Here is a 14,981-nt window from a genome sequence, read left to right on the forward strand (position 1 = left end):
TGTCACCTTTATTTTATAACGTTACACCCTTTTAATCGATCTTATATATATATATATATTTATTGTCTGGATATATACCGTATGCGGTGTAGATACGATCTTACCAATTATCCATCAAAGAAGCCCCGAATATTTTCGTTAAAAAGCATATACATATGTTTGAAAATAAGTTAGAGGCAAAAGCAAGGATCCTTCCGATATAAGGGAAGACATAGAATATTTTTAATTACTGAACCATTGTCAATCGCATTTATGCATATACTATGTGCTATTGTTTCTCGCATTTCCCATGCGGGATCACACTGGCCGTATTGGCCTCTTCGTTCCTTGGGGGTTTCCGACTTTTAAAAAGTCTTCATAAGAAGGACGCAAGAGATTCTCGGCCAATGACATGACTAGCTCGTTTATTCCATCAAGAGGTTATCTCGCTCGCAAGATGTTTGCAAGAATCAATATCACATTTTTGAAGTACGTTAGTAGTCGCAAAGCCGAGTTTAAAGTATCTTAGAATCATACCCTATTCAAGATTTTTAATTAAGACTTATGCACTGATGCTAAGAAATTTTTAAAACGTACGATGCTTCCACGCTTTGACGTTTTTTTTTTCTTTTTCTTTACTAGCTTTTAAATATATATATACTTCGATACCCATGGTCGTTATTAAACGATTAAATAATGTGAAAGCTGTTAACGTGACTCAAGGAAAGATCGGCGAAAATTTTAGGTTAACAGATGTGCATGCCGACGAAATGTTCTTTGTTCTTGTAAACTGGTCCCCAGGAGCCATATTTGTTGTCCGATTTGGGTTCCGATTGTGGACGACGTTCTTGCGGTTGTTGAGAGGTTTGTTGTTCCCTCTCCTTTCTGTGAGGGACGAAAATAAAGAAAAAATGATTATGTATTAAATTATATTATTGCAAATCTATATTTTTATTCTGAGGATGCCAATTTTATTTTACCTAATTTCCTGATAAGGCCCCTTGATTATGGCGCCGTCACGGTTGTTGTGGACCATTTTGATTTAGGACACGCGTTACTCCTGACAAATGCTTGGGTGTTGGTTTTTTAAAGGTAGCCGATGTCACCTGAAGTGGGAAGACGATTGGACAATGGTTCAGTAGCAGCTGAGACTTTGTACACGCCGATTGATCTGCACTGCGTTAGCTGCTTCCACAGAGCTTTTCGGATTATATGTTTTTCCCTTCTACGTACAAAGAATACATTTCGATTATTATTTTTTGGAGATACGGCTCTGATGGTTATGAAATATTTTTCGTCCATTTTTCATCAGGAATTGTTCATTACGCGTATACGTTATACATACTCTATGGTACGTGGTGTAAGTGCATTAGTACTAGAAGCTCCAGGCAATTTCCAGCGTTGCCCCGACGGCTGTCTTTGCGCGTTCTAAGATGTTTTGCTAGTCTGAAAGGTAAACGATATTTGTTATTCGCTAAAAATACTTCGTACGCTTTTCTGCACATTGCGGTGTAAAGGATTCTTGATAATTCCAACTGGGCGTACACGTATCTTGAAACTTTTTGATTTTTCCATGAAATACGTCATTATGGATGAAGAAAATATTTTGGGGTTATTGTTTACAGAACTAAAGAGCCCAAAAATGTTCGCGAGTTTCATTGGTAAGTGAATTTTAGGCATCTGCTTTACTAAGATTCAATGAAGACTAAATTGTCGCGACGGTGGTGCCACGGGGTGCTTCGTTTCGTATTACCGGTACAAAGGAAAACTTTGTGCTTCCGGTAACGACGAACACGTAAACTGATTCCAGCTGTTCCAGTCGGTACGACCAATTTCGAAGGGCTGGGAACCTGTTTTTCTGTCGAGTGCTCACCTCACACTGAGTAAGAACGTCGGGGAGTTGCCTTGGTAGTCTAAGACCTTGCACCTCATGGACACATAAGTCTACTTCACAGACACGAAACACTGCACGCTTAACCGAATTTTGAAAAATAATTTTTTTCTTGACTTCTCTTAACCTTCGATGCTAACGTGGGCACGGTATTTCAAATTCTTTTAAAAATGATTTTCAATTAGTGATGGCGCGATATGCGATTCCCATTCGAGAACTGCGAGTCTTTCGCAAAATCCTCCAGCTTTTACAGAATCTCGTACACTCCCTCTTCAACGCAATCGTCCGACCGTCATTCCGGTTATCCGATTCAGGTGGGGGCAGCGCCGGAGTTACACGATACATCCTATCTTAGTTAATATATTTCCGATATACGTGAGATCGTTTAGCTTCAAGCAACGAATAGCCAAAACGCAACTTTCAATGGTAAACAAGGTCCTAGTAGAGGCCGGCAAACCAGATATACAAGCTATTACGTCCACGGGATTTCAACTAGGAACTCTCGTGGAATTCCTTCACCACAGTCATTCCTCTTTCTATAAACTCGATAAAAAATATTCTGATAAATTATACATGTAGGACCTAAAATCAAGTTCATGATAGTTCCTCTTTCCTGTGGAATTTCGGTTAAGCTGCTCATACTCTGTCGATATTTTGTGAAAGATTAAGGGAAACGCTTTGAATAGCTGAGGAAAGATGTTGCACGAACAATAATAACTGTTTTGAGGAGGAAAAAAGCGTCGTTCTTGAAATTATCTAACAAAATTCCTCTGAACTTGAGCTTCCTTCAACATGATTCGTGCTGCTTCGTTTTGCAAAAAATCAATTACATGTTCAGAGAAATAAGAATCATCGTATATCTTGTAGTTAAGGTAAACTAGAATCTGATGCAACATCGATTCGAGTTTCATCACGTGTTCGTATCTTGGAACCTTCGTTCATCCGGGCTGCGTTATGAGCTACACGATGTTTTGCCAACCAAAGTGTCCACCAAGAACGGCAGAAGTTTACGGCATAGAACCAAAGGCTGATTTATATGTTAATTAGGAAACAAATTGTTGGCCACGTAGACGTCACCAATCCTGTGAGGTGCTCTTCATCATCTCAAAAGTCCTGTAGGGACGTTGAACGTTAACCATACCCAGTAAACACAAACACCAAGTTACCTATCAGCAATGTTGAAATGTCCTATTCAACTATGTAATAGCTGTAAAATATCTCATGTATATAACTGTTGTATCCCTGAGTAAGATATTTTAACATTGCCGATATGTAAATGTTACGGTGTTTGCTGGGTAGTGTTAAGTTAGATTAGAAATTTTGTATCAAGAATTTTAAATGAGCAACTGGAACTATCGTATGACTTTTATACATAATTAATACGTATAAAAGCTGTTTATTAATTTTATGAATTTCCACTACATTATAAATATTATAATTAAGGGAAATGTGACGCATTGTGGTATTATATATTATACATACGATTTATTGTAAATTCTATTACATTTTTCGAGGTATTTAAATTAATATCTTTCTATATAAAAATGTATGAACATATTTGAATTGTCCCAATGTAGGATATTACGATTATTTATAGCTCCTTTCTCCCTAAGCTAGCTGACGACTGGGACAAACCAACAGTCTGGTGGAAGTTGGAGGTATTACGTTTTTATTTGTGACACGTAGAAACGTAGAAAAGTTCTGTATAGCCAAATTAGAAAGTCCCTTATTGTCCACATTATTCATATTCTCAATTGGTGTAGTATGTTGAGAAGTGGACCGTCGGCACCTTCCTTACAAAGCAGATAAATTGCATACCCAGCCATTCTGTTTGACCTGATTATAAAGTTTTAACGAGCCTCCACAGTATTGCGACAATCATTTCCAGAATTTAAGTTAATCAGGCGATTTGAATTTTCTGCAAGCTCAGTAATACTGACTCTACCACGTTGCCGTACAAATTTTGCAACTGCTTCGAGTTCATCATGAGAAATATAAATGAACTTTCCTCGGTCATCTATTACTCCTGTCAAATTCCCTTCTGTCTGCAGATCTTGAATTCTTTCGATAACATTTACTGTTCTCAAACCAAAGTGTGCCGCAAGATCCTCCAAAACAACTACTTTGTTTCTCTTAATGTATGCAAGAAATTCTTGTAACAGATTTTTCTGTTCCTCCTCATCACATTCGTCATAACCTTCCTCCTCAACACTGAATGCTTCTTTCATTTTGAGGTATTCTTCATATTCTCTCTTTGCCTTTTCTTCCCTCTCTTTTCTTTCAATTTCCTCTTGGCGTTGTTCTTCTGCTCGTTCTTTTTCAGTGAGTTTGTCTCTTTCTTCCTGAAGTAACTGTTCCCTTTTCCGGCGATCTTCTCTTTCACGCTCTGCTGCTTCTCTATGTGCTTTTTTCTCAGCCTTTGCTTCCAACTTTGCTCGTTTCTTTGCACCAACTTTATTATCAGGAAACTCAACTCGTTCAGTTGCTTCATCATTACTCTCTTCGTCAGATACATTCGCTACATCTCTTTCTGCCTGTGGAGCTACATCTCCACGCATTCTTCTACGAGCATTTCTCACTCCTGCAGCTCGCCTAACTGGCTGTCCACGTACTGCAGGTCCTTGAACCTCACAAGCTGTTTTTGATTCATCTATAAATATTATATAAAATTAAAAACTGATGTTAAAACAGCTGTTAAATGTCTGACAAGAAAGGAAAGATAAACATAGTGAAAACTATTGTTATGTTGCGTACTACGTCTATTACGTACCTGATTTCCTACGAGATAGGAAGGATAAACTAATAATTAGGATAACAAGTACCACTGCAATAGAAACCAATAATGTGGGATCCATTTTTATTTGGACTTCACGATTTGACTTTAGATTTTAAGGTTACGTATAATAATAGCAAAGAAGTTGAGCCATGGTGGCGCCAGTAGTCTTGTACTCAATGGTTGAGGACGGTGACGTGTTTGCTCTGTCAGTACTTACTTTTCTCCTCGTTCACTGCAACTTTATATTCACATTCGTATTATCTCTCTGAGAATTTATTGAATTAAACTTAATATGTCGTTGCACGTTGGTGTATTTATTGCTCTGTGCGCGTTACTACAGTGCACCACCGCTCTCTACTTTCATATTGGCGAGACAGAACGAAAATGCTTCATTGAAGAAATCCCAGATGAAACTACAGTTTTAGGTAATATTTCCACGTTTTAAATCGTTAGTTGCATTCAAAGAACGTTTTTATTGTCTCATTCTCATTTGGTACACTGTGACTATAAATATAGGTATTTCTAACCTTTTTTATAGTTAACTATAAAGTGGAGCTGTATGATCCAAGAAGTGGTGGATTTATGCCAAGTAGTCCTGGTATTGGCATGCATGTGGAAGTCAGAGATCCTGATGACAAATTAATGCTTTCCAAAGTGTATAGTTCTGAGGGACGCATGTCTTTTACATCAAATACTCCTGGAGAGCATGTAATTTGTCTATATTCAAATAGTACTGCGTGGTTCAGTGGTTCACAGCTGGTAAGAATTATTTAGCGTATTTTGTACAAATTTGTATTTTTTTTACAGTTACGTGTTCTTTTTAATACAAACATTATGGGGAATAATATTCTTTCAGAGAGTACATTTAGATATACAAGTTGGTGAACATGCAATTGATTATGCCAATGTTGCACAAAAGGAAAAACTTTCTGAACTACAGTTAAGGATTCGTCAACTTCTTGATCAAGTAGAACAAATTACCAAGGAACAGAATTATCAGAGGGTAATTTTTGTACAATTATTGAAAAAAATGTAAATATGATTGAAAAAACGCGTTATGTTAATATCTTGTGTTTCAGTATCGTGAAGAAAGATTCAGACAAACATCTGAGAGCACCAACCAACGTGTTCTGTGGTGGTCTCTGACTCAAACAGTGATTTTATTGGTTATGGGTGCTTGGCAGATGAAACATCTCAAGAGTTTCTTTGAAGCTAAGAAATTAGTATGATTGCATATTGATTGTAAAATAAGACTCTTCATTCAATTAAGTCTAATTTTGTGTTATGGAATTTCAAGTTACAAAAAAAAACACAAATGTGTTTTGAACGAAATCTACTTATAAATTTCCACTCCATTTGTAATATACGTGAACAAAAATATATATGTGAATATACTGCGGTGTACTTCCGTATAATTGTCATATTTAGATGACAATTTATTTGAATTGCAAACAAATTTCAACAATTTAAGGAGGTATGTATACAGTATAAATGGCTAAATTGGATAGGTTTTTTTGGGTTGGATGGTGAAGTTACTAAATGATAAAAGTATTTGTTCTTTTTATTGTTTCGTTATTGTACATTTTACTTGAAACTGATGAAAATGACCTAACTTTCTATATAAAAAATAATATGCTATTTTGCACCCTAAGCGTACAGTAATAAGACCAATATCAGCTAGTACTAACAAAAAGTCTTAATGAACAAAGTTTAAAACTATAGCCTTCATGGTATTTCAGAACATAAACGATGGTCAAGGAGACCAGTCAAAATTCTGTAGAAAAAGTATGTATAAGAGAATGTATTGTGAATCACTTAAGGATAGACAGACATGAATTCAGTTGTGTTTTCTTCATCAGTAGAATCCTCATCTGCAGGGAAAATATCAATAAGGGAAATTCCAGGAAGGGTAACATTTTTTTAATAGTGGAACATGATTCTTGATACTCGTCATTGTGGTTGGAAGGTGTAAACAGATTAAAAATCCCCCATTACCACGATCTGCTGTTTTGATATGCAGTATAGGGTAAACGGCCCATTTAGTGACTCACACAAGAGCGTACTTAAGTACCCACTTTCTCATATTTCCGAATATCCCCATGCAAACGGGTTAAATTGCAGTTTACGTAATTTCACGGACACACATTAGGTACAAACAATAAAAAATTTTTAATTAGTACACGAGTAATTTATTTTCGTTAAATGTGTAAACAAATTTATAAAGAAAACAAAAAATGGTTATCGAGATTGCTGTCGGGTTTTTGTCTCTTTCTTTTTGACTTCTTTTTCAGATGGGCTTTTCTCAAAAGTTCTTCATTTTTGCCTTTTTTCTCTTCTTCTGTATGTTTTTTCTCATCTTTCGGCTTGGCATATTCTATTCATTCGTCGGATGTAAGTATTGCTGGCACTTTACGTTTTGCTTGATTTATTTTTCGGAAACTCCTCCTTTTTGGGAAGCTAAAGAAAAACTCGTTTAAATGGCGAAAGAATACCGGGAGGAATATCAACTTACGAATTTGGCGTCGATGGGTTCGGAGAAGTCGGTTTTTTCGGCTTTTCGTCAATGCATTGACTTCGCAATTCTATAAGCTCCGTCGGCCCTTCGTCAGTGGATTGATGTTCCAATTTTATCTGCTTCGTCCCTTCTTGTGGATTTTCGTTGATATTTTCGAACGATACTAACGTTCCAGGTGCGTCGATCTCGTAGAGAGTAGTATCAATAGTTTTACAATCTGCGTCGACTGCTGAAAGATTATGCGAAATCTCGTCTCGGATATTCAAAACATTATCTCCAACTGGAAGGAACTCAGCCATATTTATCACGTTTAGGTTTTCATGGTTTCCTTTTTCTTGTTTCACCTTACCCGTTGCATATTCACTGTAAATCTAATTTCACAGTAAATTATAATTTTCTATAAATAGAAAAAGGATTTTCTATAAATAGAAAATTATAATTTAAATATATAAATATATAAAAAATTATAAAAATTGATAAGCTGGCATTGTCATAAAAAATCCCTTGAGATAAATTAAATGTAAAAAGTAATTATGTACAAAAAATTTCATACTGACAATAGCAATTGATGTTTGAAACTACTGAAAATTGAGTTTTTCCATGACTAATAAAACACAGTCAAGTAATATATCAGATGATAAAGAATTAACAAAGAAAAATATTGCGTTAAAATACCGAAACTCCATTTTTGTCATCTACGTGTCCCTCTTGAACAACGCTGTCGGCTGAAATGGCGGGACTGACTTCGCTGGCATTGATACTAATATCCTTAATTTTTCGCCACAAGTAGAATAAACTTTGATGTGCCAGATCGCCACTCCATTCTGCTCCCTCTTTGACGTCTCTGAACATCTCCAGCACTTCGGTTTCGATGTTATTTTCAACATACTCTAACAATTCTTTATACCGAGATCCTTCGGTTTCAGTCACCGGAGGGATCTTTTCGGAGCTATCGTAGTTCGTAAAAATGTTCTGGTAGTCAATTCTATCCGCTGAAAAAGGGTAGAGCCCAGTTGTTCTGAAACCACTTTTGAGAATACTTTTTGTGTCGAGAGTGTCGATAGCTTTTTGAAGAAGCGGTGCAAAGTCTTCTCGTCTTAAACGTTGATCGTTATTTTCTAGTCGCCAATTACGAACTACATTCCCCCATATTCCCTTGAGAGAATGAAAAAATGCGACGTCGATCGGCTGTAAGATGTGACTTGCATTTGGGTATAGCGACACGAGCTTAATGCCTTTTTCTCTACAAAAATCGCTTAACGCCATGGTCAAATGCGAAGTATGCCAGTCTACAAAGAGTACGACTGGGAACACGACTTTAATCTTCAGCAACCATCGGTAAAAAACGTTCGCGACATACTCGAAAAATGTTTCCCCAGTCATCCACCCACTGTCCGAGTGACTGATGGCCCAGTCTCTTGGCATTCGTGCAGCGACATATCCGGGAATCCGTTTGTAAGGAAAATGTACCATCGGTGGCGCGAGTTCCCCGCTCGCACTTCCACAGATGAGTGTGGTCAAGCACTCTTTTTCATGATTTTTAATGAAATTGTACACCGTTTTATCACCTTTTTTGGTCAATACCGAGCCATCGTTTGGACTTAAAAAAAAAGCCGACTCGTCGCAATTAAATACGCGAGAAGCATCAATATTAAGAAGTGAATTCGACTGAAAATACTTCTGTACCTCGCAGAACCACCCTCGCAGCTTTTTATCACTTAAATCAGCTTGATTGCGCGTCAAATTTTGGGTAACTTTTTCAGCTATTTCCCGGTTACGATTCTTAAATGCTTTGTACCAATGTCTCCCAGGGCGATTATCCTTAAAATGAGTCTTGATCTTTAGATGCTTTATAAGCAGTTGAACACTATCCAATAATTGGACCCGAGTTAGAGGGAAGCCGCTTTGATTCATGTGCAAAATCCACTCAACGAGCTTGCGTTCATTTTCTTCGCCAAGTATGCATTTAGGTCCAGGAGATGTCAGTACAGGTGGTAATGTACCACGCTTCTTGTAAAGCAATGTCGTCCTCGGAATCTTGTAAAGATTTGATGCTCTTTTTAGAGGCATTCCCGTTTTAACCGCGTCTAAAGCTTTCTCGAGATCAGCATTTGTGTATCTCCGTTCAACATTTGTCCTTTTCCTAATTAGATAAAAAATGGATATATTGGTATTTATATTTTATAATACAATATAATTACTTACTTTGAAAAAGCGACCTATAGGAAAAATGAAATGTATATTGTACCTTTTCAAAGTACTCCGTGAAATGACAGATGAGTCTGCAGTTTCTGTAGTCCCTATCACTTCTTTGATGCACTTTTTCCAAATAATTTTTTTGTTATGCCTAAAATACGTAGAATAAAGGACACAATAATACATATTTTAAACTTTCTTATTGAAAAAGCTATCCGTAGTGAAAAAAAGTATTTTATACCCTTCCACTGAAACTTTCAATGGAATCAATGAATCAGCTGACTCCGCAGTCTCCATTGTCTCTTCAATCTTATCATTAGAAGCGGAGGTTGATTTTCACCTAAAAATACGTAGCATGAAGAACACAATAATAGATATTAGAATTAATCCTATTGTCAAACTATCTGTATTATAGAAAAAAGCATGTCATACCCTTGGGATAGAGTTTTTGATGTAATTGCCAAGGCTGCTATCACTGCAGTTTCCTTTACCTCTTCGACACAGTCTTTCGAGGTGGATTATTTACAATGCATTATTAAAATATATACTATAAACAGTAAACAATAAAAAAACATATCAGCAGCATTAAGTGAGAAAATATTTTAAATATTATATATATTTCCGGAAACTTTAATGTCTCATTGTTGTAAAATTTTTCCCGGTTCTTCCTTTCATGAAAACTAAAATCGTTTTCTTTAATTTGTTATGTCACGGCAAATTACAATAAATAAACAAAGCAAATTCTTCGATGCAACAGGTGACAAATCGAGTGTCAACAACAGCAATATAACCTAAATTATGTGACGCACTTATTGACCCCGCGAATTCGCACAAGTATCTAACCAAAAGTTAAATAATTTCTTATCTCATCGATAGTCTAGTTCCTGCTGAAGATGTTAACACTATTTTTATGTGTTTATACTTACACGACGAACAAAATTCAAAATGACGTACCTTGTCCCAACTACTGTCATCATTTAGCACTGCCGCTGCGGAGCCACTAAAACGCGTGTCGCACTATTCACCGGTCAATTTCTATTCTAAAATATGTGTTTCATTTAAAACAGTGTGTTTCTCCAGTCATTAAAGTAAAAAACGCTTTGTAATTAGTCGGTAATTGAATTATTATTCTACAAAAACTGTATGTATGGCAGTCAAAATTATGCCATCGGGATTACAAGCTGGGATAAGGTCAGTAACTGAGCCGTTTACCCTACACTGAGAAAAAAGACGATATTCTTAACTATGTGGCAGGGTAAAAATATTATTAGTTAGCGTTGTAGTATTTTTTACAATGAACTTATTAGCGCAAACTTTCTTAGCATACTTGAGTTTACTATTCCAATTGGTGAGTTAAACTCTTTTTCTATGTCTATTATTAAAAGGGTCAGGTTAGGTCCAGGCCAGGGGAGTAGGGATCTCTGATGTGTTTGTGCAGGGTGAAATTAAGTTCGCTTCCCTTCTTTTGAAAGTGGATTAATGTTGGTGTTTTAATAAATTTAACAAACAAAATAATGTGAAAGGTTAAAACATGGATTCTCCTTTTTCGGATAACAACGAGAACATGGGCTTATATGCGACCGGACCTATACGGCTAGCCTCCAAATCACACGTTTCGCAGAGTTTTGCTGATTCCCGCTGGAGCACACGAGTGGTAAATGGACGCGAAGACATTGGACGCTGCGTCCACAGCGTGTTTTGAGAGAATGGTGTAATGCTCGCGTGACGCCTTGCCGATGCGCCAACACGTCATTTACCGGTACGGACGCCGTTATTGCCTTGCCGCGCGTCCGACGCGCGGCGGCGTCAGTGACGCAGTACTCAACAACGAATGTGGCTATGCACACGTGTTTTTGCGTACATTGCATTTATCTGCTGCGTTGTAACCACAGTCAAGACTGAAGATGGGTGAAATAGACACAGAATTGTTTATTAACGAAATACAAAAGTATCCGGAAATTTGGAATATTTCTATTGAAGAACACCACGATAAGAATAAAAGGCAAGCAGCATGGAGTTCCGTGTGCGAAGCAATCTATGAGAATTATAATGAAAAATCGGAAATCGAGAAGGATAATATGCGTAAGTATTGTTTTATTTACTTCCATCTATTATAATTTTAACTACTTAATTACTTAGCGAGTAAAGCGATAATTAAAAAATCTCTTCGACTTGGTCAATGTTTTTCCTTTGTAAAGCCGCGTAATGTGTTCAGATAGTCCAAATGCTTCGTCTCCTATAAATACGTAAGGCGTATTTGGATCATCAGTGTTGGGAAGTGGCTTGCTTTTGGGGATGTTCAGTGAATTATCCATTAATTTCTTGTGTAAACTGGAGAATTCAAATATAGTACTGTCCTCTTCGTTACCAAACGATCCTACGTGTATGTAAATGAAATTATAGTTAGCGTCCACTATTCCAAAAATAGCAATGGAAAAGAATTTTTTATAGTTGAAATACAAAAATCCGCTTTTGATTGATTTAACTATTCTAACGTGTTTCCCATCGAGGGCGCCAAGGCAATGAGGAAAGTTAGCGTTTTTTTTTCAAAGATGGAGGAAATCTGAAGCCACCTTTCAACTGTAAATGCGGGAAAACATTCTTCTTTTAAAATTAGTCAAATCGTACAGCACACTTTCCTAACTATTTTGTACAACGCCGAATGTCCAAGCCGGTACGAATAGTGAATATCTATCAGATTGCATCCGCTTCCGAGATTCTGTAACATTATTAAAAAAGAAATCTTTTTTTTTTAAGTGAAGAAGTCTATGACCAAGTGGAAGAATCTCAAGGATAATTATGGGAAAAGCATTCGAAAGAGGACAAAATCTGGCGAAGCAACAGTATCAGGACGCCAATATATTTATGCGAAGCAGCTGTCTTTTTTGCAACACTCTACGGATTTAGCTACTACTCAGTTAACTATGGACAAGAAAACATCAAGCGGGGACCTTCCGAACTCTTCTGATGATAAAGAAGAGCGTTTTCAAAAAGAGGCGTCCGCAACATCCTCTGCTGCATCTCCCAATTCAGTATCCACTTTTGCATGCAGAAAGCCTACAGAGAGTAAGAAAAGTACAGCTAAACGTCGCAGACAATTTAAAAGTGCTCTTCTCAAATTCATAAACACACCAATCACCCCAGAACCGGAAGATCAAGACCGTTCTTTCTTTGAATGTTTGCTTCCCATAGTTAGAAAATTAGACGAGGATCGAAAGCTCCAATTTAGGAGTGAAGTATTGAATATTCTTCAAAGAATTAGGCACAGTTGTATCACGCATACTGCTACCAGTACATTATTCCCTACACAACACAGTTCTCAATTTCAGCAGCCTTTTCCTGCCCAACAGAATTTTCTTGTACAGCAGGCGGCTCCTTCATCTTTTCAGCCACGTAGTATATATCCTGCATCATGTGGTGTCGCCCCTGGCTCTCTGAACATTTCTTTTCCGTATTCCCCCACAGAATCTCATTCCAGGCACGCTTCGACTACAGCTGCATCCTCTCCTCGGAGTTCCGAAATTCTATTGTCTTCAGATGATTCAACCCAAGATTTTAATGAAACAAATGTAAGTGAATGAAGTGACCTACTAAAAAAATATTTTTTAATATTTATACTAGTACGTACTTTTTGCACAGTAAATAAATAACCTGGTTTCTACAAGCACATTACATATTCTTGTATCCTTCAATCCTAGTTTTACTTCGTTGCTTTCATATTGATAAATTTTAGTCCACAACTTTAAAAAGTGTAGAAAAAGTTTCTAAATTGTTTAGACAATTATGTTTGAAAAAACTATATTTAAAAAAAAAATTCTCTCCGGCGGGGAATCGAACCCCGGTCTCCCGCGTGACAGGCGGGGATACTGACCACTATACTACCGAAGATTCATGTTTATGTTGAATGTGAAATAAGTATCATATTTCTATTTTTTGTTTATATTATTTTTATTTATATTATTTTGCCTTTCTATAAATAAATATTTGTAAACTAAAGCGACTCTGGTTACAACATTAGATGCTTTCTAGTAACTGTTAGTTGGATGCGTAATTAATCAGTACATTACGTTTCATTCCGTGTAGTCAATAAGTTAAATGCTTGGATCAATATCTGCGTACGGACACAGATCAAATATTTTATTGAATTATTCCGGAACTGTTTGAAACACAACCTGAAAACAACACTGAAAGCCAGCTCCTTATGCATACCTGCACTGAAGCATATGGTGCGACTAGTATGCTTAATAGGTATTTTAACGATGTTACGTAGCAGAACTGTTGTTAAAATCTATCTGGAACTATAGAAATTCTAGTTAAGTGCGTAGCATGTACAACGCTCAGACACCAATTTTTGAAGTTCTTCAAGAAAGTATCGTTTGTACCTCTTTCCAATCAGTCCCCTTCGAAAGAGTATAGTCTCTAGTATATCTCCACTGCGTTCCATCGTTTGTACCTTCATAGTTTTCTTTTAAATTCAATATTAGTGCGTAGCAGGTACAGGGCACACACCATTTTTGTGAGTTTTTCAAAACATTTATAGGTAGTATAGTTATAAGTTAAAGGTAGTATAGTTATAGGTAGTAGAAAAAGTGTAATAATCCGTATGCGTGCGAGAGAGACGCACTTAGAGCCCTGCTGTGCTAATGAAACGTAGGCTTTAGGAGCATTACAGGGAGCGTCAGCGATATCCTGAAATGCGAACAATTGCCGTGCACCGATCAGTCACCGCATCGTCACTCCAGAGCATCGTTGACGAACCCTGTACGAGTTGTAATTGACAAACCTGTCAAAGGGGGGCATCACTTCTGCCAAGGAGTTCTCGAGCGGGAGGGAGGGGGTACTCAGCGGTATACAAAGAATGTATTATTGGTGCAGAGGTCAGTCTTTCGAGAGCCGTTCTCTTGGAAACCGCGTTTTGCCGGTCTTCCTTCCCCTTCCCCTCTCTCCGCAAATACATCACAGTTCTGATACATTCATCTATTCTTTGTCTCTTTTGTTCATCTACATTCTAAGGTAATACTTGATTATCTAATTCTATCTCTCTCTCTTTCTCTCTTTTTTTGTGTTACCTATTTTCCCAATTTCTTCCGCTGGGCTATACCTTCTTCGTGATATCACTTTGGTATCGCAGTAAACTCCGCAGCAAATATGCCAAGACGGTTTGAGCGGTGGGGAGTCATGGGTTGGCGTCGGCATCCCTTTCTGCGCTCTCTAGGGGAGCGGTCACGTCAATCTGCGTTCGCTTGTGCTACTCCACTTGGCGTATGGGACCTCAAATCCCGGTAACTTCTAATCACCCTCTGCAGGAAACACTTTGCGCGCTGATCTAGGGTTAACGTGGTTCGTCTTCGGAGATCGAACGTGGTTCCTTACGTCTAACCTGCCCTAGCTTCGGCTTTGCGGCGGGCAGTGACGAAGGTTGAAGCGTAAATTCAAGTCCCCTCGGGGACTTCCGGCCTCGGTCGGTGCTGATGCCATCCGCAACCGAAAATACAGGAAGTGCAAAATAGTGTTCAAGGCTAGAATCGTCAAGTCGTCCCCAAAATGGACCTCGAGTATCGAAAGATGTACTGGACCAATGAACAATACAAATGGACAAGAGAAAGGCAGACGAAGATCCTGGG

The 14,981-nt window shown here is 37.6% G+C and overlaps 5 protein-coding genes and 1 non-coding gene across 8 annotated transcripts; 2 read left to right on the plus strand and 4 right to left on the minus strand.

The window, feature by feature from the left end:
• Nucleotides 1-3,333: 3,333 nt before the first annotated feature.
• On the minus strand, nucleotides 3,334-4,798 carry LOC107270407 (DDRGK domain-containing protein 1). Its single transcript, XM_015745405.2, has 2 exons — nucleotides 4,641-4,798; nucleotides 3,334-4,520 (listed from the first exon to the last, which is right to left on the minus strand). The coding sequence occupies exons 1-2, from the start codon at nucleotides 4,723-4,725 to the stop codon at nucleotides 3,721-3,723; spliced, it is 885 nt and encodes a 294-aa protein (XP_015600891.1). The 5' UTR covers nucleotides 4,726-4,798; the 3' UTR covers nucleotides 3,334-3,720.
• Nucleotides 4,799-4,803: 5 nt separating this feature from the next.
• On the plus strand, nucleotides 4,804-6,050 carry LOC107270409 (transmembrane emp24 domain-containing protein eca). Its single transcript, XM_015745407.2, has 4 exons — nucleotides 4,804-5,071; nucleotides 5,185-5,405; nucleotides 5,503-5,649; nucleotides 5,726-6,050. The coding sequence occupies exons 1-4, from the start codon at nucleotides 4,939-4,941 to the stop codon at nucleotides 5,873-5,875; spliced, it is 651 nt and encodes a 216-aa protein (XP_015600893.1). The 5' UTR covers nucleotides 4,804-4,938; the 3' UTR covers nucleotides 5,876-6,050.
• Nucleotides 5,997-13,021, plus strand: LOC107270406. 3 transcript variants are annotated; one of them, XM_015745402.2, is made up of 3 exons: nucleotides 5,997-6,120; nucleotides 10,881-11,439; nucleotides 12,115-13,021. In XM_015745402.2, the coding sequence occupies exons 2-3, from the start codon at nucleotides 11,262-11,264 to the stop codon at nucleotides 12,936-12,938; spliced, it is 1,002 nt and encodes a 333-aa protein (XP_015600888.1). In that variant the 5' UTR covers nucleotides 5,997-6,120; nucleotides 10,881-11,261; the 3' UTR covers nucleotides 12,939-13,021. The 3 variants fall into 3 exon arrangements, with proteins under 3 accessions (XP_015600888.1, XP_015600889.1, XP_015600890.1); XM_015745403.2 differs by lacking the exon at nucleotides 5,997-6,120 and adding an exon at nucleotides 11,910-12,031 and having other exon boundaries at nucleotides 11,301-11,439; nucleotides 12,120-13,021; XM_015745404.2 differs by lacking the exons at nucleotides 5,997-6,120; nucleotides 10,881-11,439 and adding an exon at nucleotides 11,910-12,031.
• On the minus strand, nucleotides 6,661-8,532 carry LOC107270402. Its single transcript, XM_025087758.1, has 3 exons — nucleotides 7,837-8,532; nucleotides 7,159-7,532; nucleotides 6,661-7,103 (listed from the first exon to the last, which is right to left on the minus strand). The coding sequence occupies exons 1-3, from the start codon at nucleotides 8,425-8,427 to the stop codon at nucleotides 7,025-7,027; spliced, it is 1,044 nt and encodes a 347-aa protein (XP_024943526.1). The 5' UTR covers nucleotides 8,428-8,532; the 3' UTR covers nucleotides 6,661-7,024.
• On the minus strand, nucleotides 8,480-9,783 carry LOC112493614. Its single transcript, XM_025087766.1, has 4 exons — nucleotides 9,599-9,783; nucleotides 9,410-9,508; nucleotides 8,553-9,304; nucleotides 8,480-8,484 (listed from the first exon to the last, which is right to left on the minus strand). Exons 1-4 carry the CDS (start codon nucleotides 9,652-9,654, stop codon nucleotides 8,480-8,482), a joined length of 912 nt encoding a protein of 303 aa, XP_024943534.1. The 5' UTR covers nucleotides 9,655-9,783.
• A 152-nt stretch (nucleotides 13,022-13,173) lies between the features above and the next one.
• Nucleotides 13,174-13,245, minus strand: Trnad-guc. Its single transcript has one exon. It is a non-coding gene; the product is annotated as a tRNA-Asp (tRNA).
• Nucleotides 13,246-14,981: the final 1,736 nt, after the last annotated feature.

Source organism: Cephus cinctus, unplaced genomic scaffold, assembly GCF_000341935.2.
Source record: "Cephus cinctus unplaced genomic scaffold, Ccin1 Ccin1_scaffold0754, whole genome shotgun sequence".
NCBI classification, from domain to species: domain Eukaryota; kingdom Metazoa; phylum Arthropoda; class Insecta; order Hymenoptera; family Cephidae; genus Cephus; species Cephus cinctus.